The sequence below is a fragment of the Fragaria vesca genome, linkage group LG4 (genome assembly GCF_000184155.1).
Source record: "Fragaria vesca subsp. vesca linkage group LG4, FraVesHawaii_1.0, whole genome shotgun sequence".
Classification (NCBI taxonomy): Eukaryota; Viridiplantae; Streptophyta; class Magnoliopsida; order Rosales; family Rosaceae; genus Fragaria; species Fragaria vesca.
The window spans coordinates 11,829,087-11,854,176 of record NC_020494.1 but is presented as its reverse complement, the minus strand read 5'-3'; the positions used below and the strand labels follow the sequence as shown (position 1 = coordinate 11,854,176).

The window sequence follows — 25,090 nt, the reverse complement described above, 5'->3', positions numbered from 1 at the left end:
TTTTAGAAGTGTTTGCAGGTGTTTTATTTAGGAAGGGTTGTCCATTTTCAAGGGAGGTTATGCCGAATTTTGGGTAAATTTTCCTTGGAGGTGGTCCCCGCAGGATTTACTTCGAGTTTCAGGGTGAAATTCGGGGTGGGTCTTGACACCTTCAGTTATTCCCCAACCTCCAGGTGAGTCTTCTTCCTCTTCTTCCGACCTTTTTTCTATTACTCTCCAGTTTCGTTTACTAAGAGTTTTATATTTGCAGTCTCACAAATACCAAATCAGTTTCTGAATTTGTGTTTTTTTTTTTCAGTTTGACATAATGAATTTAATGAGTTCAAATCAACTCCGTTCAATTTGATTGTTATTCATCTTCTTTGTTCATCCCGGACTACGACACCAACTCATCCACACCCATTGTCAAACCTATAACTCCCATCCACATTAACATTGAGTCTTCCTTGGGGTGGACATACCCATTTAGTTATTATTCGTCTTTTAGTATTTGATTTGGTAGTTGACACTGATTGTGAGAGATGAGATCATGAGAATGCAAGTGATGCATGTATGTTTACTTGTTTAGCGAAATGAGAATGCAATATGTAAATAAAAACAAGCACCAAAAACTGACAGGATCGGCAATGTTCATGTTGATCCCATAAGTTATTACAACAACCGATATGTTTAGACACTAACCGATACGAGTCCAGACATTAAGAAACGGGTGCCGGTCTGGGACCGAGCCAAGCATTAGACATTACATTACCATATACGAAATTGAACCTAAAGAATAATTAATAATATTTCGATCAATTAATAACAAGAACTGTATCAACAAGATGCAACGGTACTTCTTAGTTTTTTTTTTTTTTTTTGGTAAATGTTTAGGTTCTTCTTACGCATTCTCCGAAAGAGGAACATATCACGTTGACCAGTTAGAGGGTAGTTTGGAAATAAGACATAAGAGTCATAGGGACGACCTACCGGAGACATTATGAGATGGGCCGCGGGGCGGTTAGGTATACTTCAAACCCGAACCGTATCGACCCCAACCCGAAACTCACCCCAAAACCCTGAGAAAAACCCTTTTGCAATACAAACAGAGACGAACAACTCAAACCTCTCTACTCCACTCCGATGGCGGCCAAGGACAACGACACCAGACTCAAGAAGAGGAAGCAAGTTCCCGGCGGCACTAAGCCGGAGACCCACCGTAGCTCCGATTCCAAGAAACCCAGACTCGCCGGCTCTAAACCCACCGACCCTCGAAAAAATGACTCCTCTAAACCCTTCAAGCGTCCCAATCCCGACGCCGAGAAAACGACGTCGTTGTCGAAGAAAGAGCTTCGCGTCCGTGCTAAGGTGGGTGTGTGGTGAAATTTGGTTCTGGGTTTTTGATGGTTTGTTGTAAATGAACGATTTTGATTTGTGGGTTTTGTTGGGTTTTTTGTTTTGTTTTTGGCAGGAGCTTGCTGAAGCTAGGAAGAAGAAGCGAAAGCCTTACTATAATTTAGAGCATGTGAGTGTTTAAAATTTTGTTTCTTGTGATTATGAATATGTGTTTGATATGTGGAAATTGTTGAGATGAAAATGGAAATATGAAATGTATGTTGTTTAGTTTCTGCCGATAAACCCTACTTTTGCGAGATTAGAATTAGTGACTTGTGACTTCATGCATTGTTTGAATCTATATATGCTGATAAATGTCTGCAAGTACAACTATAATCAGACCCTCTTTGAAATGCTTGAAGGGAAAGGTTTATGGTGATGGGCTAAAGTTGTTTTTGTTGACCCCTTTTTGAAATAGGAGCTTGCACATCTGTGGGAGAAGATGAGGAGTCGAGATATTTCCAAGGAAGATAGATACAAGTATGAACTTTGAGAAGTTATATTGCAATTCTGCATTGTTGGAGTTACATATGTTGTTTGACCTGATTTTACTGTTGATGATCCTTGCAGGTTGGTGAGCGAAGCCCTTCAAAAAATGAAGGGGAAAATTCCTGAAATTGCAAGCTCTCATGTCTCTTCCCGTGTTCTGCAGGTGATTTGTTAGCTTCATCTCTCAGTGTTTCCAAAACCTAAACCTCTGATTTATAGCAGTAGCTTGTATTTATGTGTTTTTTTTTGTTTTTGTTTTTTTTTTCTCAGACTTGTGTTAAGTACTGCTCTAAAGCAGAAAGGGATGCAAAGAAGAAAAAAGCGGAAGGGGATGCAAAAATGAGAAAAGCGGAAAAAGATGCAGTATTTGAGGAGCTTAAGCCACATTTTCTTACCCTTACACGCAGTGCATATGGTGTTCATCTGGTGAAAAAGATGTTGGACAACGGTATGTTTAAACTTGGCAATGACCGTATAGAAGTGTATTCTTGTTGTTCGTATTGAATTTTTATTTTCTAATTGATTAGTAAGTTACTTTCTGTGCTCCGATTGCCAGCCTCCAAACAGCAGCTTGCGGAGTTTATCTCGTCACTCCATGGACATGTTGCAACCCTTCTGCGTCACATGGTTGGATCTGTAGGTATGCTGGAGGTTATCTGGGGTACTTGGAGATAAATGTCACCAATACCCAGCCAATTATTTTTGTTCCCACTCTTACACTCAGGAGTATCATAACTTTATTCATCTGTAAATCCTGTTACAGTTGTAGAGCATGCGTACCAATTGGGAAATGCAACTCAAAAGCAAGAACTTTTGGTGGAATTATATTCTACAGAACTACAGTTGTTTAAGGACTTGGTCTTGAAGAAAGAGGGCAGGTAAAGAATTATATCCAATAATTTAACAGTGCGAGTAGTATTGAAATATTCTCATTGCACTCTGTATGTTTCTTGTTGAACTCCCAAAAGAACCACCTATGATATATCTTGAAGGTGTTCTGTCTCCTGATTAGTGATCAAATTTCAGGTTAGTAGATATAATAGCAAAGTTAGATCTGCAGAAATCTTCAGTCCTGAAGCATATGACTTCGGTGATTCAACCAATTTTAGAGAAAGGAATAGTTGACCACTCTATATTACATAGGGTGTTGATAGAGTACTTCACCATAGCTGAAGAGGTATGTTCGAGATGTCCCATTGTACTTTATTGTTTTATGAGCAATCTTTTTTGAAGTAAATCTTTGCTTATAGTATATCGTTTTGCTTGTCATTCTGTCTTCTCCTTCTGAATATCAAGTTTTTTTTTTTTTTGGAAGTTCTCTGCTGCAGATGTCATTAAACAGTTGTCAGGTCCTCTTCTTGTCCGAATGATTCATACAAGGGATGGATCTAGGGTTGGAATGCTCTGTGTCAAGCATGGCAGTGCAAAGGTTTATTGAAATTTCTCTATTTATTAGATACAAGTGATTTGTTTGTAGTTAGTGAATATGCACCAAGTTTTGGCTAATGACTTCCACCGTCTTTACTTTTAGGAAAGAAAGAAGATAATCAAAGGAATGAAAGGCCACATATGTAAAATAGCCAGTGATCAATGTGGAAGTATGGTAAGCATTGGGGATTCTTTGCTGTCAGTACTTTATTGCTAGTGTAAGAAGTACTATATAGTTTTTGATTCCATGCTTCTTACTGTTTTGTTTCTGTTGGTTCAATTATGTGCACACATGGCACAGAGCTTACTCTAATATTTTGCATACATGATATAAGTTATGCTATCCTTTGCAGGTGCTTGTCTCTCTTGTTTCAGTTGTTGATGACACAAAGCTTATTACAAAGGTCTGTTCTTCATGTAACATTAGTTGCTTTATGGGTATAGTTTATCAAATCGTGATGACCTTACAAAAGCTAAACACTCCTGATTACAGGTTGTCATTAATGAGCTTCAAGAACATTTAAAGGATCTTGTTTTTGATAAGGTTTGTGTCCGTCCTGCCGCTTTGACTTTATTTGATATATATAACATTTAGATCATATTTCTTTTACTGTGTTATGGTATTGGGATGTATGCTGATTACTGGAATACCTCAATAGGATCATCTTCTCAGACCACTTCCCCTAGAAGAAAATAAATGATCGATTGGCTAAACTTATGCTTATATCACTTATACGTTATTGCTCACGTATGCTCATTGACCTCAATTCCACATCTGGTGGTCTGATTCCACCTTCATTGTACTAGCTACATTCCTAATATGCTGTTTACTGTTTGCAAATTTCAGGATGGAAGGCGCCCATTACTGCAGCTACTTCATCCAAATTGTTCACGCTATTTGACTCCCTATGATCTGGCTTCTCTCAGTTTATCTATCCCTTCTTTATCCAACAAGGTAGCTCTTACAGAACTACTATAGAAAATAGCATTACGCTAGGATAGTGATTTGGTTGCATGGTGCTTACGGTTTTCTGTCTCTTTATAGGTTGAGGCAGATATCCCTTCTGAAGGGAAGGAAACTGAAACTAATGATCCTGATGAGAATACCAAATTAGTTGATGGTGGAAAAAAGGATCCTTCAGTCCGAAGGCAAGAATTGTTAGTCAAGAGTGGGCTGGCTGAGGTTTGTTGCTTTTATCATCAAAATTTAAATCAGGACATCATATAGAAGTTGATTTCTCATTCAGCTCATCTTTTTTTTACGGTATGAATATTGACTTTGAGTGATGGTATCTCTTGCAGAGGCTAGTTGATGTATGCATTACAAGTGCAGGGGAGTTACTTAGATCAAACTTTGGCAAAGAAGTCATATATGAGGTACTCATTATACTTCTACTGTTTCACTGTGGGATAAGAGTAGTAGTCGTGAATCACCCGGAATTGTTTCTCCCATGGGCATTTAAATGTTTCAGAAAAAAAATTGACGGACTTTAACTTTTAATGCACGCAGGTGGCAACTGGGGGTGCTGATGGAATCCTCCACCCAACTTTGGATGACAAGTTAGATGAACTATATGAAGCTATAGCAACTCTTGTTGCAGAACCTAAATCCGACGATCCAAAAGAAGAACACCTCCTTGAAAATTTTCATTCTAGTCGGACCATTAGAAGACTAATCTTGGATTGCCCTGCATTCGCCTCCACTTTGTGGAACAAGGCACTGAAAGGGAAATGTGAATTGTGGGCCCAAGGTCACAGGTAAGCTTTCTCATCTTCCTAGTTCTTATTTCTATCAAAAGTATGGTCAACTCTTTTTTCTTAGACTTCTATTATGTGATTGCAGCTGTAGGGTAGTTTCTGCATACTTAGCATCTTCAGATTCTCATGTAAATAAGCTGGCAAAGAAGGAATTGCAGCCATTGATAGATGCTGGTACTCTGAAAGTCCCTGAGGCACCAGTAGCAATTGGAACTAAAGAATGAAGACAATGTCTCCGAGAACTGTTATGGCTTGGTGGTGACTAGCCAGATCATAATGCAACACCAATTCCCCATCCGACCAAGTTTTTCACTAAAGTTGAAGGAAAGTTCAGTTTTGTACGACGAGTATTTTGTACGGGATTCTATAACTATACTTTGTGGATGGTACAGTCACAATCTGTTATACAATGTCATTTTGATTAACAAGATTACTCTATGCATTTGTGATGCTTATTCATGATTAATGAATTTACATTTCTCCGTTCCCATTCCTCTCAACAGTCAAATGTTGCTAGATTATGATGCTTGAAATTAGATGAGATCTATACGATCAATGCCTTACCAACTGTTTCAGGAAATCCAGGATTTTAATTATTTGGAATCTAAGCCGTGACAATTGCAATCAATGTGTTACCAGATACCAACTAAATTGAAGGCAATTACCATGGCAGTGCAATAAGATTTGTTAAAAATAACTTATTCTCCAAAGAAATGAATTGTTCATTAAGCTATGAACGAACACAAGTAGATCTACTCTTTAAAATTCCACTATCTGATCTGACCTCAAATACTGGTGAATCATAAGTAGCCCTACTATCCCTTCCTTGTTCACAATTCAACATGTGATGCCCTGTTCTCAAGCACCAAAAGCTCCGAGATTTATCTTTGTCGTAGATTCGAGTCCTGAGATGGGGATATCCTTGAACCACATGATCAGATGGGTTGAATACAGGGGTTTCCCTGCTCAACCTAGGATTAAAATTGCTCTGAAACACATAAGAAGGTGGACTACAGAGTGAGGTTTCATTTCTTGATGCTGCATTATTAACCCTCAGACAGTTTTCAATCACTCTTGCCTCTTCTCTAAATCGATTTCTGATATCTTTCAGGCCCTTGATAACTTTACAAGACCTCGACCGACTTGTGGGTTCTGAAGCCTTGGCATTGCTGGGAGCCTTGTAAGTTGTGTAGGGAATTGTACCACACTCAAAGCAGAACTTGCTCCATCTCTCCAAGTCAAAAGCTCTTCTATTTTCATCATCAGAGAGACATGAATATGCCTGCAATAATATAATCACCAAAATTCGAAACCAAGTATTTTAAATTGAATATTAAATCCCAGTGCGAGTACAATGCAATTGAATGCCCTAAATCATCAAGAAGCTAAATGGCCCATTTTGTCAGAAAAAATTGAAGGGTCTCACCAATATCATGTACCAAATTAAGGTGATGAGGCATAAATACTGTCAGAACAAAAATAAATTTTGTCTTGTACATATTTGGGGCAACTGGGTTTTAACGGGGTGTGAACTCATTGGATTCTCTTGTCAACTCCTCCCCAAAACAAGAAATTTAAAAAGGTAAAATTTGGAAGAGGAAGCAATTCTAACCTCTGAGACAAGTTTGAAGGCGACTTCAGCCTTGGCTTGTTTGTTCTTATCTGGGTGAAGTTGTAAAGCTGCACTAGAAAAGCCATATCACATTACCAAACCAAGCAAATTTCACAACTCGGGTATTTATGCAAATGCCAATCAAAAACGTACCAAGTTCATGGTATCTCTTCCTTATAACATCAATCCCAGCTGTTTCTTCCACCTATAGAAACGTAAATACTAACATTTAAGGAAAGAAAGAAAACAAAAAACCAATAATGGATTTGACGTTTTGAATGTGAAGAAACGTACCCCAAGAAGACGATACCAATCGACGAAAGTTGAAGAAGATCGAGCAGGGGTAGTGCAGTGCCTGTGAGAACAAGCAATGGAAAATTTCGAAATGGAGCAAATCTCTGTCACCAACTGCGATTTGTAATCAGAATGTTGTCCCATTTTTTTCAAGTTCCAACAGAGGAAGGAAAAAATGGAGGTGACCAGAGAATGGAAATGAAGGAGAAGATCGAAGCTAAATTGGGTAGCAAAGATATTGTGGGGTTTTGGTGTGCATGAGAGAGAGAGAGAGAGAGAGAGAGAGAGAGAGAGAGAGAGAGAGGCGCAGTGATTACAAGGGGGGTAAGGTGGAGCGGTTAAGAAAAAGAGCCAAGTTTGCGGGTGAGATTTTTGAAAGTGGATCAGTTGGTGCGGGAAGGGAATAGGAAGAGGTCAGCCGTTGATCTTGCAACGTGGAAGCGTTTCAGAACAGTCTTCCCGGTCATTATAGTCCTTCGGTTTTACTCTTTTGTGTAAGCTTTTATGCTTGAGGTTCAAATTTTGAATAAATATAGGTTATTGACTCCGTAGATGATTTCAAGCTTCGAATAATCACGTCGATTTGTAGCTTTAGTACTTTTGATTTATAAAGGAATCATACGAACTTTTTAGGTCTAAAAACTAACCCACATCAAAGAGTTATATTAAAACATTTCCTCTCTAGCTATTAAAAATGAATTGAGGTCTAAACTTCAATTAGTGTCGGAGGATTTCAAACTTGGGTATGGTTTCCATGTCTATCCTCTTACCAACTAGACTACTTATGGTGTGATGATTGACATCATCTCAATTGTGCGATACAATTTTCTTTGTTTGAGATTTTATTTTATTGATCTGTTTTATCAAATAAAGTTTTGTTAAAATCACTCGATCATATATGTGTTTATTGTACGTAGTTAATAAAGAGAAAATTATTTGCTAGTTTTCACTTACCCGAGTCATTCATTATGTTATACAAATCTGAATTATATAATGCAATTCTTAAAATTGAGGATTGTCAAATATAATAAAAGATGATTGTAAAGGAAAAAGTGAGATATGATATTGATGGTTAATGTTTATCGTATGATGGTTAACGCTTTTGATTTATATGTGTATTTAGCTTTTAGAAAAGGATTTCTGTAAATGGATTTTGTTTCTTATGTTTAGTATACACATGAAATCCGAATCTGCAAATTTAAGAAGAATATCACAAAATCAATGAAAGGTTATCTTCTCATGATAGCTGACATTAGGTGTACAACTCATTCACCTATGAATATAGCTTAGATTACAGAAACTGAATAACTAAACTTGATTGAGTGGAAATGGTGGGTGAATGATATAATCTATGAGGGGGCTATCATGACAGTAAGATACTAGTTCATAGTAAATAGAATAATGCTGCAAAATGTCAGTATCAAATTGACTAATTGCTGCCTTAAACTCATTCACCAAATAAAGCCACAGATTGAAGGGTCCCGAAAGATTGAATGTTGCAGCTAAAATAGTGTTGCTGCCAGAACCAAAAGAAGAAGAAGTTGAGAGATCATGATGAAGAAGTGTTAAAGAGGACCATAGTGAATGAATTATTCTCTCTTTTGGTAGGTGCACAAAACTAATTTCAACATGAATCACCCCCACACAAACAATGCGAAACTTCACGTGAAGAGATTCAAGGGGAAGGAGCTTCTCTACTACTAGTTTTAGGTGGGAGAATTCAATACTGTGTGTAAAACTTTTGGAGTTTGGAACATGGATGGTCGGATATAAACCCGTCGACTATGCTAAGATTAATTCTATACGCGCATACGAACATGAACATCAACGATTGATAGGTGCATACGAACCTCAACGATTAATACTTGTCTACGTTATGAAACTATTCACTTCTACACTTCTAACAAGTAAATAAAACCAGTATCAACAATTGAAGAACATCTATTTTATGTGATGGAACTACAATGTTACGAGTTATTTAGGTTGAGGACGTCCTTAGGGTGATTCATTATTTTGGTTTTCACCTACAATGTGGTCAGGAAACTTTAACACTAGATATGGAAAGGTTAGGGTTTTTGAGGTCACGGGCATAACAGTATAGTAAAAGAGTTTCTTCTACCTGGAGCAATGTGAGCTTCTTCTAATTGTAGGGTTATGATTAACAAATGATGATGATGATGCTGGAGCCCAAAAACACAAGGCATCTTTGAAAACCTGACCTTGTTGAGAAGTCTGATGCCCAATAGTTTCCACTCTAGTAGAATCTTTCTTAATTTGAGCAATCTAGGCGTTTGGAATTCGACCTTGGCCATTTTGTCATTAGCAAAGCATTGGATATGGAGCTTTTGTTTTGAGATTGGTGTGCTTCGTGATTAGAATGTAGTTTTTGTTTTATTAAGAAAATAATTCCAATTAGCTAGAATGTAGTTTTTGTTTTATTAACAATTTTTAAGTAGTCAAATTCCCATAATGTTAATTTATAGGTCCATTAAGCTTTTTTGGTGCTCAAAATTCAATGCCTCATTTGCGGAATAGGTGAAGGGTTTGAATATCAAACCCTAGGTTTGTTTTATGCTCCATGTTTCGAACCAAGTGCATTGGCTTCATCTTCATGACTCACTCAAATGCCTTCATGTTGCTCAACGAGTTTTGTTTTCTCCAATTAGCACTCTAAATAATGTTGGTCTATTACGGCAAAATGGATAGACATCGGCATATAATTGGAAAAGAATGACGAACTTTTAGAACTATAGACAATATATATAAAATGCGTATATAGTTATATACTAATCAAATTATTTACATAGTGAAATATAGAGAAATCGACTATTTAAAGCAGTTGTCTAACTTATCTCATCAATGTTTTTATAAGTTCGACTCTATCACGAGAATTAGGAAAGAAGAAGCAAAACAGGTTGGACCCAAATTGAGTTATGGACATTGAAGGCTGGATGTGTATACTTTTCATGAATTTGTCAACATCACAATTTATTTGCTCAAGTGTGACTCTTAAATAACTAGGTGCTCCATAATTTAAGCGTGTTGAACAAGATGCGGACAATTTATTGTTAAAGTTGTAATATTGAAGGTGATACAATCACAATGGTACACCCCACCCTACACCACAGAGAAAATTTAGGTTGACATTAAAACATATGACGATAAAGATTGAAGAACAGATTAATTGTTACAAGTCCAAACCCGGTTTGGTCCAGATTTGGTATTCGGTGTCCGATTGCTAATTATAATACATTTCCGGAAGCAGAACGACGATACGAGTCAAAGTCAAACTTGGTCTCGATGTATGAGCTTTTTCGGCTATCCGAGTCTGTTTAGGGCCTCAAAACGCAGATTTACTTGTTTAGTATTTTATTTTTCTAAGTTTGTTTTGGATTTGGTTTTCTTTGTAATTCATGGACTTTTCGGCTTGGTTGTTAGTTGCCATATGATTTATTATCACATATAAGGATCCTTATTCAGTTGTAATCATTATCTTTGATATTAATAAAACTCTTGAGATTTTCTCAACTCTTCTGGTAGATTCCAGATTTTCTCGTAGATTAGAGAAAATCAGACTTGTGGATTCAAGTATATTGTTGGTGGATTCCAACGTTACAAGTCTCGTTGTATCATCGATGATAAGAAGACTTGAAGCCATGAACATGTTTAGGATTCTAACTTGTTAGGACAAAATGAAGAAGTTAGAGTATCACCTACTATTTTCGCCTCATTTTCATTTTCTTGCTTCATGCTCTTAGCTTTGTTAATTCAAATAGTTTACTTTATTCTTTTAAGGCAAAAGTTCAATGACTTAAGACTTTAAGCGATTGGAAGACAAATTAAATCATATATATAATATGAATGATCTATATCAAAGTTGTAACTTTTGCGTATGTTCTTGCTTGCAATGAAAAGTCATGTTACATCTATAAAATACATATTACGCCATATTGAAAACCTACTTAACATAAGCAGCATTCCTCAAATACAATCTAAGTTGGATATATATTCGTATAATTCAAAGTGCTGCCACCACCTGAAGAAAGACTACATATTATAGGAGATATCTGTCCTTGCTTCTTAGGATCTTCATGTAAATAGTTTAGCGAAGTGCCGACGTTCACTCCTGCTCAGCCGCACGAGCAGAGCAGCAAAAAACATTTTGGGCCTTGTCACCTCCTCCCGGGCCCACCCAATGGGAAAACGGATAGAAACTCCAACACTTGAATGGGTTGGATCCAGCTCTTATCCCACACCCGGGCCCACTTCCCCCATATCACACCACTCGTCGACCCCCCTAAAAAAAAAAAAAAAACTCCGATCGCTAACGTGCGCTCCCTTCCACTTCGATCAACACGTAAAAAACAACAAAACTCCCTGCGTGACGAAACTGCACCTCCTCAAAGTAACTAATTCCCGACGCCACTTCGTTCAAAAACGTAGAGTCAACTACTCCACGGCAGGGACAAAACCGACATTTTCCACAGTTGTTTTCTTTATTGGCGCACATTCTCTGTACACACACTACCTTCCTCTCCCGGAAACCACTGACCCCCAAATCCATCTCTCTCCGATTCTTCGCTTCCCTCATTTCATTAAATTTCAATTTCAATTTCAGCTCATTACGATTTGTGCTAGGGTTTTGATTTCGTGAATGCTGTGTATTTGTGAGCTCTTGAATCTCGAAGCTTCGATCTAATGGCGGCGGGGACAATGGCGACCGCCGCCGGAGCAGCCGTGATTCTGTACTACATGTTCGGCCGGAGAGCTGCCTCGAAAGACGGCTCTGAGGAGGAAGACGACGACAGCGGGAGCGGTGACTTCTCCAAGTCGAGATCGTTGAGGCGGAGGCTTTCAAGGCGGCCGGCTCAGGCGCCGGCCACGTGGATCGAGTCAATGTCCACCTTGTCCGATACGCTGCGTTTCACTTACTCCGAGACTCTAGGGAAATGGCCGATCGGCGACTTGGCGTTTGGTATTAACTACCTCATGCGTAGGCAGGTGAGTAATTTGGCTTCAAATGTTGGAGCTTTTTGGAATTTGCGTTAGGGTTTATGGATATTTTTTTTGATGTGCAGGGTAATTTACAAGTGGCGAGTGTGTATGCTGGTAGTGACAGTGTGCAGCTCAGAGGGTCTAAGATTATTGAGGAGCTAAATTATTACTTGAAGCTGTTGACGCTTTGTTATTTGTTTTCCAAGAAACCATTTCCGGTGTTTTTAGAGTCCGGCGGTTTCTCCATGGAGGATGTTCTTTTTCAGAAGCCCAAAGCTGCGGTTAGTAAGCTCTTGACATTGTTCTATGTGACTGCATTTGGTCATGTGGTTGCATTGTGCTTCTGAGTTGTTTCATAGCTTGCGTCTTTCTTGAGAATAAATCCATAGCAGCAGAAAGTAGTTTCATAACAAGGAAAAACTGACAGCTGAAACTGTTAGTCCATATTCCGTAACATCACTCATGCCAAAAGAAAATGAATTGAGTAAAGGGGATATCTGGGAAAGAATCTAAGTATGGTGCAGAAGCACACAGTTGCATGAAAACTCCATAATAATTCTATGATCCTTGTGATAAAGCAGTCCTCTTTTTTAATTTACTTTTGTACTAGTTAATGGTTGTTGGCCATTATTAACTCGTAACATAATGTTGCAGCTTCTGAAGCCTGCATTCACAATTCTACGTGATAAAGATTCAAAATGCTTCCTTTTGTTAATACGTGGTACTCATAGCATCAAAGACACACTAACTGCTGCAACCGGTGCAGTGGCCCCTTTTCACCATTCGGTTCTGCATGATGGTGGAATAAGCAACTTAGTCCTAGGATATGCTCACTGTGGGATGGTTGCTGCAGCCCGTTGGATTGCTAAGCTCAGTACTCCTTGCTTGCTTAAGGCTCTTGGTGAATACCCCGAGTATACAGTAAAGGTGAATGCCATTTCATGAACTATGCATCAGAATTCTTTTTCCTATTTCTATCTGTTTTGATTCTCCATGTATTATATCTTAGATTTATGCTGCATCTTTTGTCTTCTTACTGTTCTCTAGCTTCACTCCTAGTGTTACATTTTTGTTTATGAACTGAAGTAAACTGAGTAATTTTTCCAATACATGTTCTAATAAAAATATTTACTGTTATCTTTCAAGAAGGTCTTGTGATTAAGCAATCAAAATGATCTTGCCAGTAAATTAAGCATGTACCCTTTTCCTTGAATATACAGACTATCCCTTTTTACACACTCATGTTGTCAGATTATGTGTAGATTCTTCTTCTTATCCTGTGGTTTGGGATTTTGGGTTATGGAAAAATTGAATGAATAAGAGGTGGTAGAGATGTCTGAATTTTTGGTTTGTTTGGAAAATATAGTGCTGGTACCATATAGGTAGGATCAATGATCATAGAGGTTCGAGCATTCAAGAGTTATCTCTTGCAAGTCCTTTTTAAAGCAAATAATGCACAAGTCTGCTGTTGTAATGAAGCTACATTACCTCGTAATGTGTGAGTGTAGCTTGGGTTAGTGCTCATGGGAAGATAAATACATGTAATTTTGCTTAATAGAGACAGCCTTCTTGGTGACCCTCAGACTTTGTGTCTGATACTTCGATGTATAAAAAGGCTGCTGAAGTAAAATCATTTGCTGCCATATTGTCCGACTACAATGGCCTTATGGTAAATTCTTTATGAGTTTATGGAGTCTGAAGTTATATGTGGTGAGAGCTATAAGTTCTCTGCATAGTTTCCTTTTTTTTGTGTGTGGGTGGGCGGGGGTTGTTTGGCACTGTGAAGATGTGCTGAATCTTTGAGGTTCAGTATTTTTCTTCCCTTTGGGTGTTGGTTTCTATTAGCATTTTCAATTTTCGTTTTGTCTGTTTTTTCCCAAAATTTGTTTAGTTTGTTAGAGATAGCAGTGGACGCCTATCCGCTACATGCAATATCTACTTTTGTTTACATAATTTTTTTGTTTCTCATAAAAAAATCATGAGTTCAGAGTTTCATAGTTAGATTTGACTTTATGTATTCAAATTTCAAAGTTAACCATTGTTTTAAAGGACTGCACAATTAAGTAACATACATCTTTTGAAGGACAAGTAAAAACTGTTCTGTCATTTTTCCTGATATAGATGTTTCATGCAGACTAATTTGCCATAAAATCTAGGGTTCATATAGCATAAACTTTAGTTTTGGAACTGGCGATATATGTATAATCATATGAGAGAAAGATTATCATCTCTGTTATTTTACTATCTAATGTTGAAATTTGCATTTCAGGTTGTTGGACATTCACTGGGGGGTGGTACAGCTGCTTTATTAACATACATTCTTCGGGAACAGAGAGAATTCTCTTCAACTACTTGCATTACATTTGCTCCAGGCATGTCTTCGGTCTTTTCTAATGGTTAAAGCATTCCATGTCCATTTGTTCATTGAAATGCAAATAAATGCCACAGGTATAATAACACATATATGCCAATGCCATCTATCTCAGCTAAATTTCTTCTGGAATATGCTTTCCCTGGTCTCCTCTATGTCAGCTTTAGTATAAAATAAAAAATAACATTTGCTTATACTATAATTGTCACTTTGCAGCTGCCTGCATAACAATGGAGTTGGCAGAATCTGGCAAGCACTTCATCACTACTATCATCAATGGCTCTGACCTGGTGCCTACATTCTCAGCAGCTTCTGTTGATGACCTCCGCACTGAGGTGGAGTTTTCTCCAGATTCAAAATGGATAGTGTAGTTTTCTTGTTTATAAATATGTAAATATGTATATGGTACTATTGTACTAATTTCATCTTCTAGTCATTTTTATAATTGTTATTGAATTTGTCCTCATATCAGGTCACAGCTTCATCATGGTTAAATGATTTGCGGGATCAGGTTGAGCGTACACGGGTTTTAAATGTTGTTTATCGCTCAGCAACCGCTCTGGGTTCTCATCTACCCTCTATAGCTAGTGCAAAAGCCAGGGTTGCTGGTGCAGGTGCACTATTGAGGCCAGTATCCAGCAGTACTCAGGTGAATCTAATCCTTCTCTTATTTGACTTGATGGTTAATTACACGGTTTTTGTTGGTTTGTACTGTTATTAGATCTGTTGCATGCTAGAAATGTAATTCACTGGCTTGTTTATGTTAATAAGTGTCGGCGTTTCTTTGAGAAGGACTGGTAATATAGCAATTGACTCATTCAAATGAAAAACATAATGCTCCCCATGCAAACTTTTACGGTTTTGTCTTCTACTTTATCTGTATAATGAAAGGCTCTTTTGTTTGCAACTTGTAGGTTGTGATGAAGCGTGCACAAAATGTTGCCCTAGCTGTTGTTAGAACCCGTTCATCTATATCGTCTTGGTCTTGCATGGGTGCACGTCGCCGTAATGTGGGTCAGTCACTTAACACTAACATGGGTGATTCGCTTGAAACTTCTGTGGTATGTGAAAGGGTTTCTGAATCTCTGGTCGAAGAAACAACCACTGACCCAATGCTGGACAATATGGAGTGTAGTTCTGGTGGATCAGGTCATGATGATACTGATGAAGAGGAGCAGCTTTTGCCAGTGCATGAAGATCCAACCACATCTGCTGTCGAAGACATTACTGAAGGTGAATTGTGGTATGAACTGGAGAAGGAGCTTAAAAGGCAGGGGAATGAAATCAATGTTGAGGCCGCGGAGGAAGAAGCTGCTGCAGTTAAAGAAATAACTGAGGAAGAAAATATGCTGGTTGATGTTGCAGAAAGCAATACACCAATCTCTTCCTCAGATATTTCAGAGAGCCACCGTTTCTACCCCCCTGGCAGAATCATGCACATTGTTTCAGTAACTTCATCCGATTCTCCTGATTTAGAACATGATGGACCGACTGAAGAGCATGTTGGTATATATGAGACACGTAGAGAACTGTACAGTAAGCTCCGACTTTCTAGAACGATGATCAATGATCACTATATGCCTATGTATAAGAAAATGATGGAATTGTTGATTAGAGAACTGGAAAAGGAAGAAGCAAATAGTTCTGTCATGTAAAGTGAACCATCTCAGTAGACCAATATATATGTTACATGCCCTACATGATTTTAGAGTGAATTATGCAACCCATTGTTAGTCTCAAATTTTAGTGGTTATTCCAGAGGCTCGTTGATAGTTGCATCTGTACCCATTGAGTTCTTTACCAATTAATTTGATTTAGCTTAAATCCGAAGTTTTTAAACCCCGCAGATATAAGTGGTTCAGTTTCAATATACGTACGCGGCACACCGGATGTATTCACTGATCGAACGACTAACATCTCGGAGTGTCAATACTTTGGGACACTAAAAAACTTTTGAACCCGGGACACTATAAAACTATTGAACCAAATGGAGTACGAGTCATGAGATGATGAGAAGACTGGTTTGGTATGTTAAATTCAACCATTTACTCAAAACCTCTTGCTAATGTCATTGCAATTGCAAGTCATGCTCAGCTAGCTGCATAAGATATTTGGTGTGAAAAGAAACAAACAACCACCACAATATGTGCAAGTTGAATGAGATCTGCCTTCCTAAAAGCTTGTGTGTAACACCCCACCCCCACCATTATCTAGCACCAGAATCTAGCATGCATATGCATATGTGATTTATGGTCCAACCACTTCTGCTATGTTTTTGGGATCATTATAGTGTCACAATCACCTAATTCTTTTGACCACCCAGTATTTGATGTGTATGGTCTATCAAGAACAAGTGGTTCATTCATAGCCTTGTGTTTGGTTTGGTATCTGGTAATTGGATCTCAATGATCTTTTTATGCCTCATCCAATGAAGCTTTTGCTCCACAACAAAATATATCTTGTTAATAAAGCTTTCACCATCTCAGCTTTGTAATGAACACTTACTTTTCTAGAATACTCTTTCAAGATAATACATCTTTAGTCAGAATCTAATCTCCTCCACATGAATTCAATCACTATTTTTAATCACACTGCATACTAGTCTTTGCTATTTGTTTAGTGTTTAAGGACAACTTTGTGTGGAATATTCTGATTAAGTAATGATGATCCCACTAATGCATCCAAATCCATGAGCTATCTGATATCTTAAACTAAAAGCATGACCAAAGTGGGCGGGCAACGATGATAGATATCATATGACAATGTTGATGTAACTCGATCTCTCTGTTGTAATGTCTAAAAGGTCCATGAAGTGTGCAAAACATGGTGGCCAAGGCAAAGACGTGAAAGTAATTTCACACTAGCTTCTAGTTTGTCTCAAAGTTTGCTTTTGCGTAGTTATACTTGTGTTTGCAAATGAAAATAACGAAGATGATGAAAATGGAGTACAAGCAGGACAAGGCATCGCCTGTTTCTTCTTGGATCAGCAGCAAGCTCATGACATCATCTTCCGGCAGCTCGTAGGAGGTTTCTGGTGGAAGTTTTCAGTTTTCTTGTACAGAATCAGCAGAACATACAAGGTTTTGAATACTGGCCGGTTTTCTATGTTGTTTACAATTCATCATCTCAAGTATTTGCATGAAAACTTAAGCTGATGAATTTGAAATTGCAGTACTTGCATATTGAAGTTTTGTAGTTAGCATAATGATCTGGATTTTGCATTGTGTAGGAGTTATGGTGCTTTTTCCATCTTTCCTTGATGGATTGGGAAGAACCATCTCGAACAAGAAGACAAAGAATTGCCATAATGATGTGGCAAAGGAGACTGCAGAAGCATTGGCAAAGGAAGCAAAAAAGAATGAGCTGGTTTTGAGTTCTTCTGGGATTGTTAATTCTGACAAGTCTAACAATTTTTCTTCTATTTGCTCCAAGAGAGGCCAAAAGGGTATCAATCAGGATTGCTTGGTCATATGGGAGGTAAGTTCCTGTGAAATATTTGAAAAGGTTGAGGTTGAGTTACTGTTAGATGCTTGTTTCATGATTTAAGATTTTAAGATCTTCAATAGTTTGATAAGTTGGGTTTGATTAATAGGAATTTGGGTGCCAAGAAGACATGATCTTTTGTGGAGTGTTTGATGGGCATGGACAATGGGGACATCTAGTTAGCAGAAGGGTCAGGCAGTCTATGCCTTCTTCTCTGTTGTGCAATTGGCAAGAAACTCTCAGTTTAACATCACTTGACCTGAATTTTAAAATGGAGATGGATCGGAAACTCCATCGATACAATACATGGAAGCAATCCTTTCTTAAAACATATGCTGCCATAGACCAGGAGCTTAAGCATTCTTCTAAAATCGATTCCTATCGAAGTGGTACTACAGCGCTGACAATTATTAAGCAGGTACAAATTGTATTATATTTCTAGGAAATTCAAGTTATTGACCTATTTCTTGCCCAAAACCCTTTTCTTGGTCCTAAGTGCTTTCTTTGCTATTCTTCTGTTTTGGTTCTTCATGTAACATATATAGTAAGCTATTAACAATAGGTATGCTGATTTGTCCAGATATGCATCTAGAGGACATCAGAACTAATATGCACATAAGTGACATCTAAACTTCTACTGAAGAATCTATGCTTAGGTGTTTAATGATGGTCTGTATATAGAGTTGACTAATAATTGTTTTTAAGATGAAAATACAGAAGGTGTAAGATTCTATAGAACTACCCAAACAGCTTGGATTAGTAGGTCTGAGATGTATGCTCACCTAAACTTTAGTTATTCCTTCCAATAAGTTAACTAAAATATCACCATCAATATCTTCAGGGTGAACTTCTCATCACAGCACATGTGGGCGACTCTCGAGCTGTTTTGGCCACCACTTCAGAAGATGGAAGCTTGGTACCTGTCCAGCTTACAGTCGATTTCAAGCCTAACTTGCCTCGTAAGCATTCTTTATCAATCTTCACTTCACCACGCCAAGGTATAATGGTATATATGTATTAAGTCTTAGTCAAATACACCTCTCTCATACTTGCATTTCTATATATGTTGTAGAGGAGGCTGAGAGAATCAGAAGGTCCAATGGACGAGTGTTTTGTCTACCTGATGAACCGGGCACTTACAGGGTGTGGATGCCAAACGGGAAGACACCTGGACTGGCAGTATCCAGAGCTTTTGGTGACTATTGTGTTAAGGACTTTGGGCTTATTTCTGTGCCTGATGTGAGCCAAAGATACATAACCAGAAAAGACCTGTTTGTCATTTTAGCAACAGATGGGGTATGCACGCAATTCTTCTATATTTAATTATTTATCAATTTTGTTCTGGCATATATGAATAATAAGGACTATCCAAAAACTTGATATTACTTATTTGATTTTGTACTCAGGTATGGGATGTTATCTCCAACAAAGAAGCTATACAAATAGTTTCTTCAGCACCAGATAGGAACAAAGCAGCAAAAAGATTGGTGGCATGTGCTGCTCTTGCATGGAAGTCAAAGAGAAGAGGCATTGCAATGGATGACATCTCTGCTATTTGCCTCTTCTTTAACCCTAACTCATCATCACACCAAACCAACCCTCTGGTCTCTGAATATCCTGGTGTGAAGAAATCTGGGTGTATGTAGGTTTAATTGCTTCCTCATGTGTGGCAATACATGTATATCTCATAAAACTCCTTACTTTTCCTACTTCGGTGTATAGCAAGTAATGTTAACCAGTTTTTGGTTACTATATCCGATTTACAAAGTTGGTCTTAGAACAATGAGTTCATAGATTAAGAGACTGATGTTCAAAACAAAGGAAAGAGTCGGTTACATATGTATGTTATCTTCTGAGTGTCACAAATATTTCTTCTTCTTACCAGTAGCTCTTGCAGATGGGAGCCCTGGATTTCCTTTTGATTATGATTCCAAGATTTAATTAATAGAATGCCATTTAATCTTAATATTTGTCGACTGTGTTTATAAGAGTGATAGACGCATAGGCAACGAGCCTTCAACACCCATCCCCTGCAGTTCTTTGGCAGTATTTGATATAGTTCACACTCCCACATCGGTTTTGTGGCAAGATATGGAAGCCCATGAGACTATAAAAAGCGAAGAGCTTGGCTGTATAATGCATACCTTTCTCGGCCTTTTGGCTAAGATCAAGTGTAGTATCTGTTCTTATCAGTTTAATATCTGATATGTGGACCAATGGTTCATACGATATTAAATTAATTTTTTAAAGGGGTGAGTCCATAACAATAGCTTGCTATTGGGGCTTACATGTGTCATCTTTGCGTTGCACTACAGCAAAGCTTGGCGCACCCTATCAAATCTAAGTCAAATTATTTATGCAGGTGAATAGAACGGCTCTGATGATAAATTGTTATTTGCTTCTCTGATTTTGCCAGTGTTGTACTTAAAATTTCCCATTCGACATAAAGCTCAAAGGCAATTGCTGTGTTATACGTTGCTCTGATTACATACACTGATAAGACTTAAGTGACGAAAATAAAAGTTCTGATTTCAGTAATTTTGTGCGACTCGAGGCATATATCCAGCTTAGTGCTGTTCAAGACGTCAATTGGTTCTTCAGCTTAATCTTCTGCTCTTGCAGTCTTGCACTACAGAAGGTAGTAAACACTTTACTTTTGGCTCCCTAAGTTCTATTTATGTTTTTCTTGTTTGTTCCTTTTCAGCACTCTCCAGTGAGGCCAACTGATATTTGCAGGATATCGATGTTGCTTCACGTATGTTTTTATGCAGCTTTGCTGTCCCTCTACAGAGATTACAGCTTCTTGACATTACTTTAAAGTTTGAACCACAAAAAGAAACAAACCAGAAAACCCTCAGACATGCAGCTTCATTTTTATTGGAATTCTAACTTCTCTTTTAGTTGAAAGTGCCAGTTGGGCAAATTTTTATGTTCAGATGAATGATAAATCACACTCACCTATTAGCTTCCTTGTAAGCCTCTGTGGCTCTCTATTAGCATCCAAAATATTTTTTTAGACACGATTGTGCCAACACTTTCCGACAAAATTACAAAATTTATGACATGAAAATTTGATCACAATCAAATGCTAGCAGCACCTAATCTCAATGCAGTAACAGAACGACATGATTCTCAGCATTGAGATGAAAATTTGAAATGTTTACAAAATGCATGGGAGACTCCTATATATAACCTTCTCTATGGAAAAGGAAGGATTAATATTTCTGGCAAAGGTTAGAATCAGATTCCCTTGGTGATCATGGAAGTTTTCAGAAACAAGTCATCCTACAATTTTCATGTTCTAAAGTTTTCAGAAACAACTCATAATTCAAGCCTCAATGAGGGTTCAAATTAGTATCTCAAAAGCCTTAGCGGTCCTTGTAGCAAAATTATACTAAAACCTGAAGTTGATCTTTTTGCTCTTCATTCTTTTGTTGGCCAGCTTTTGTATGAAATTCTATGTTCTCTGCGACTTGGGGTTTTGGCGATAATGATTAACATGGAGTAAATACTATCTTATGGAATCAAAGTGATGTGAAGAGGATGAATGAAAGTTTTGGCGTCTAAATCACTGTTTTATATGGAGTAACTTTCCTGTAGTAGGTGAACTTCACACTATCTATTTTCGTCAGGCGTTTAGCCTAGCACTTTACTAGACCAAAGGGTTCGGTTGAAACAATAGTAGTTAAGGATATGTATGGTTTATTGGTAGTTTTTGGTTGTGTATGAGTCTTTGGAACGGATGTTGTGTTATGCTATTTATTTCAGTGAAGATATTGGTTATATATATGTATACAATGAATTTCATAGTTTTAGTACAGCATGTTGTTGGCAATGCAGGTAGTAAGTATATCAAGGTCTTCATTTTTTTTGATACTGCTGTACTTGGAACATGGATGACGTATATGTACATAATGAGACTATAAAAAGCCTTCAACACATAGGATCCAGTTTCTCCGCTTGGACAAAGAGTGATTGTGTCTGCTTGGACTTTAATACAAAGCTGACCCGTCATTCAAAACCAGTCCAAGGGACAACAATGAAAAACTCCAGACTGCAAAGTTTGCACCAGCCGCACCGAATCAACTACAACTCTTCTCTGTTTGTCGAAAAAAACTACAATGCTTCTCTCCAAAATGTCAGCCATTGCTATCCAAGCTTCATTTTGTTTTTGGCTCTCATCATGTCAAACCTCAGACTCAATATTGTCATCAATTTAAATGTTAAAGAGTCTACAACCTTTCAAATTTTGTACAAGATTTACATATATGAACAAAAAGGCTATGTAAGGCTTGATATTACTTATTTGCTTTTGTATTCAGGTTTGGGATGTGATCTCCAACACAGAAGACATACAAATCTGCTATTTGCCTCTTCTAAGGGAAGAGGCATTGCGAAGGATGACATATCTGCTATTTGCCTCTTTTTTCACCCTAGCTCATCATCACAACAAACCAACCCTTGGTCTCTGAATATACTGGTGTAAAGAAATCTGGGTGTATGTAGATTTAGTTGCTACCTTATTTGTGGCAAAACATACATAAATACATAAAACCCCCTCAGTTTCCCTACTTTCGTGTATAGGAAGTGTTTTCGGACTTTTTGGTTACTATATCCGATTTACAAAGTTGGTCTTTGAACATTGAGTTAATGGATTAAGAGACTGTATGATGTTAAACAAAGGAAAGAGTCGGTTAAATATGACTGTATGTTTTCTTCTGATTATAACAAGAGGAGCAAGCTTGCTTCTCACCTTTGGGTGTCAAAAATATGTCATCCTTCTTTCCAGTAGCTCTTGCAGATGGGAGCCCTGGATTCCCTTTTGATTATGATTCTGAGATGTAATAGAATGCCATTTAATCTTGATATTTGTCGACTGTGTTTATAAGAGTGGTAGACTCATAGGCAAAGAGCCTTCCCAGCCCCTGCAGTTCTTTGGCACTAGTTGAAATGGTTTACGCTCCCACATCAGTTTTGTGGCAAAGTATGGAAACCCATGAGATTATAAAGAACGAAGAGCTTGGCTGTACAACGCATACCTTTCTCGGTCTTTTGGCTAAGATCAAGTGTAGTATCTGTTCTTATCAGTTTAATAGTAGGATTAATATCTGGATTAAAGGTTCGCACTATATTAAATTAATTTTTTTAAAGGGTGAGTGGGGCTTACACGTGGTTCATATAATATTAAATTAATTTTCTAAAGGGATGAGTCTATCACAATCTGTTATTGGGGTTCACACGTGTCATCTTTGTTGCACTACAGCAAAGCATGGCCCACCCTGCCAATTCCAAGTCCAAATCATTGATGCAGAAGTAATATATACCGCACGGTAAATGATTAGTGTAGTGCCAGGTATATGTTTTCGCCCTGGTTATTTTGTCTTTTTACTGCTCTATTGCATAATGCCAATTTGAATGAGACTGGTTCTGATGATCTTTTGTTATTTGCTTCTCTGATTTTGCCCAGTATTGTACTAGTCTTGATTTATAGTTTTCCCATTAGAGAGAAAAGGCAATTTTGCTGTGCAGCACAATTTTTCTACATTACACTAAATTACTGCACTATGTTAACAACATCAATTGTCTGCAGAAAGAGGGTAGCTTAGGTAATCTGAATGCAAACAACACCAACGTAAAAAACTCGATTCTAATGCGCAGTTTATTTGTCTCTCTGATTACGTAGACTTATGTGATGAAAGTTTATTTGTCGCTCTGATTACTTATGTGAGGAAAATGGAAGGTATCGATTTCTATAATTCTGTGTGATTCGAGGCATATATCCAGTTCACTGCTGTTCAACACATTGATTGGTTCTTCAGCTTAATCTTCTGCACTTGCAGTGTTGCGCTATAGAATTATAGATGTAACAAATACCAACGGTTGAAAGGGATTTGCTTTAGGCTCCCTAAGTTTTATTGATATTTTTCTTTTTTGTTCTTTTTCAGCCCTCTCTAGTGAAGCCAGCTGATATTTACACGAGTACCGCGAGTAATATCGATGTCACCTCAAGTATGTACTGACATTTCTGTGCAGCTTGGCAGTCCTACAGAAATTACAACTTCTTGACATTACTTTAAACTTTAGAGTTTGAACCACAATATAAGAACGGAACAAGAAAACCATCGAATACGTAGCTTCATTTTTTATTGGAATTCTGATTTCTTTTTTAGTTGAAGTGCCGGTTAGGCTGAATTTTTATGGTTATGATGAATGATGAATCATACTCACTATTAGCTTCCTTCTAAGCCTCTGGCTTCTGTTAGCATCCAAAATAATATTCTACAGGATTCTGCCAACACTTTCCAGTGAATTGGTTAGGTGAAGCTAGTCTCTCCGATGGGATGGGCGAGACTTTTTGCTCGGTAGTAGAGCCAGCCAGCTTTTAGAGAAAACTATGTGGGATTGGCATAATGTAATATCAGAGTCTATCAAGTCACAAATGAAGGTCGTGAAACGCAGTAATAAATTAATGACAGATGCTACAAGTACCACATCGAATAAGAGCTGTGTATCTCTAAGGCGAGGGGTATAGAAGAAAGCAGCTTTGCGAAGGAGAGACTCACGGAGCCATGCGTTGAACACAAAGCGAACTATTCTTTCGCCTTTTACTAAAGAATACCGTGTGTGCGACGTTTTAAGTGGCATACGTCTATTTTTGGAAGGGTGCACCTTTGTGGGTGCCCCTCGGAGCTTAGTCAACAAATTTCGTTTGTGTCTTGCTTGGTATGGTTTTGGCTAACTGATGAATTTGATCAGTCAGATGTCCGGAGCACCTAATCTGAATGCGGTAGAGGAATTACAAGAATACATGAAATCCTCTTCTTTGTCAATCATGAAGTCTTGAACCAGTATGGAGGCTCAGGAGGATTAGTATGCCACTAGGTGATGCCCGCGTTGCCGCGGTTTGCAATGCCGGATATTAACTACCGCAACTGCTTCTGTTTTGTTCAATATTGTTGTTGTTTGATATGCCGATAGAATGCAGCAATATCACATAGGTGATGGACAAACTGCACTGACTTGGACAGTGATAAAAACCTGAAAATATTGCGAGTACATGGTGAGTACATTGACTACCATGTCCATCTCAATATTGTGATTTTCTAGCATTATAAGTGGAAATAACAGTTTGCAATTGTAAGATATATAAATTGGTACGGAAGGACATTTTTTAGCAAGACACGAACCAATTTTCATATGTACATGGGACATCATAGTAGGTGCCATTAACATTAAGCTTGCGTGTGCAATTCAAACGCGCGGGCATCACCTTCACCGAACAAAAT

General features: G+C 37.9%; 4 protein-coding genes across 4 annotated transcripts; 3 read left to right on the top strand and 1 right to left on the bottom strand.

Annotated features, from left to right (window-relative positions):
* Nucleotides 1-1,086: 1,086 nt before the first annotated feature.
* On the top strand, nucleotides 1,087-5,536 carry LOC101296479 (pumilio homolog 24-like). The gene is made up of 17 exons (XM_004296831.1): nucleotides 1,087-1,347; nucleotides 1,451-1,504; nucleotides 1,793-1,854; nucleotides 1,945-2,026; nucleotides 2,134-2,311; nucleotides 2,420-2,503; nucleotides 2,627-2,741; nucleotides 2,890-3,040; nucleotides 3,179-3,292; nucleotides 3,395-3,466; nucleotides 3,645-3,695; nucleotides 3,785-3,835; nucleotides 4,139-4,246; nucleotides 4,337-4,474; nucleotides 4,594-4,668; nucleotides 4,802-5,049; nucleotides 5,135-5,536. The coding sequence occupies exons 1-17, from the start codon at nucleotides 1,123-1,125 to the stop codon at nucleotides 5,271-5,273; spliced, it is 1,947 nt and encodes a 648-aa protein (XP_004296879.1). The 5' UTR covers nucleotides 1,087-1,122; the 3' UTR covers nucleotides 5,274-5,536.
* Nucleotides 5,537-5,779: 243 nt separating this feature from the next.
* LOC101299376 lies at nucleotides 5,780-7,099 on the bottom strand. Its single transcript, XM_004298101.1, has 4 exons — nucleotides 6,956-7,099; nucleotides 6,815-6,866; nucleotides 6,662-6,729; nucleotides 5,780-6,331 (listed from the first exon to the last, which is right to left on the bottom strand). Exons 1-4 carry the CDS (start codon nucleotides 7,097-7,099, stop codon nucleotides 5,780-5,782), a joined length of 816 nt encoding a protein of 271 aa, XP_004298149.1.
* Nucleotides 7,100-11,604: 4,505 nt separating this feature from the next.
* On the top strand, nucleotides 11,605-16,036 carry LOC101296197. Its single transcript, XM_004296830.1, has 7 exons — nucleotides 11,605-11,956; nucleotides 12,034-12,231; nucleotides 12,605-12,877; nucleotides 14,220-14,322; nucleotides 14,538-14,656; nucleotides 14,794-14,970; nucleotides 15,236-16,036. The coding sequence occupies exons 1-7, from the start codon at nucleotides 11,654-11,656 to the stop codon at nucleotides 15,974-15,976; spliced, it is 1,914 nt and encodes a 637-aa protein (XP_004296878.1). The 5' UTR covers nucleotides 11,605-11,653; the 3' UTR covers nucleotides 15,977-16,036.
* A 1,169-nt stretch (nucleotides 16,037-17,205) lies between these two features.
* Nucleotides 17,206-19,656, top strand: LOC101295907 (probable protein phosphatase 2C 34-like). The gene is made up of 6 exons (XM_004296829.1): nucleotides 17,206-17,401; nucleotides 17,551-17,798; nucleotides 17,914-18,222; nucleotides 18,646-18,763; nucleotides 18,877-19,100; nucleotides 19,211-19,656. Exons 2-6 carry the CDS (start codon nucleotides 17,556-17,558, stop codon nucleotides 19,448-19,450), a joined length of 1,134 nt encoding a protein of 377 aa, XP_004296877.1. The 5' UTR covers nucleotides 17,206-17,401; nucleotides 17,551-17,555; the 3' UTR covers nucleotides 19,451-19,656.
* The last annotated feature ends 5,434 nt before the right edge of the window (nucleotides 19,657-25,090 follow it).

Coding starts and splice junctions, on each gene's coding strand:
- LOC101296479 (XM_004296831.1), top strand. CDS start 1,123: ATGGCGGCCAAGGACAACGACACCAGACTCAAGAAGAGGAAGCAAGTT. Junction 2,027..2,133: donor TCTCTTCCCGTGTTCTGCAG/GTGATTTGTTAG, acceptor TTTTTTTCTCAG/ACTTGTGTTAAGTACTGCTC. Junction 3,467..3,644: donor GTGATCAATGTGGAAGTATG/GTAAGCATTGGG, acceptor TATCCTTTGCAG/GTGCTTGTCTCTCTTGTTTC.
- LOC101299376 (XM_004298101.1), bottom strand. CDS start 7,099: ATGGGACAACATTCTGATTACAAATCGCAGTTGGTGACAGAGATTTGC. Junction 6,867..6,955: donor ATTGGTATCGTCTTCTTGGG/GTACGTTTCTTC, acceptor ACGTTTCTATAG/GTGGAAGAAACAGCTGGGAT. Junction 6,332..6,661: donor CCTTCAAACTTGTCTCAGAG/GTTAGAATTGCT, acceptor ATATTATTGCAG/GCATATTCATGTCTCTCTGA.
- LOC101296197 (XM_004296830.1), top strand. CDS start 11,654: ATGGCGGCGGGGACAATGGCGACCGCCGCCGGAGCAGCCGTGATTCTG. Junction 12,878..14,219: donor ACCCCGAGTATACAGTAAAG/GTGAATGCCATT, acceptor TTTGCATTTCAG/GTTGTTGGACATTCACTGGG. Junction 14,323..14,537: donor TTGCATTACATTTGCTCCAG/GCATGTCTTCGG, acceptor GTCACTTTGCAG/CTGCCTGCATAACAATGGAG.
- LOC101295907 (XM_004296829.1), top strand. CDS start 17,556: ATGGTGCTTTTTCCATCTTTCCTTGATGGATTGGGAAGAACCATCTCG. Junction 18,764..18,876: donor TTTCAAGCCTAACTTGCCTC/GTAAGCATTCTT, acceptor TATATGTTGTAG/AGGAGGCTGAGAGAATCAGA. Junction 19,101..19,210: donor TCATTTTAGCAACAGATGGG/GTATGCACGCAA, acceptor TTTTGTACTCAG/GTATGGGATGTTATCTCCAA.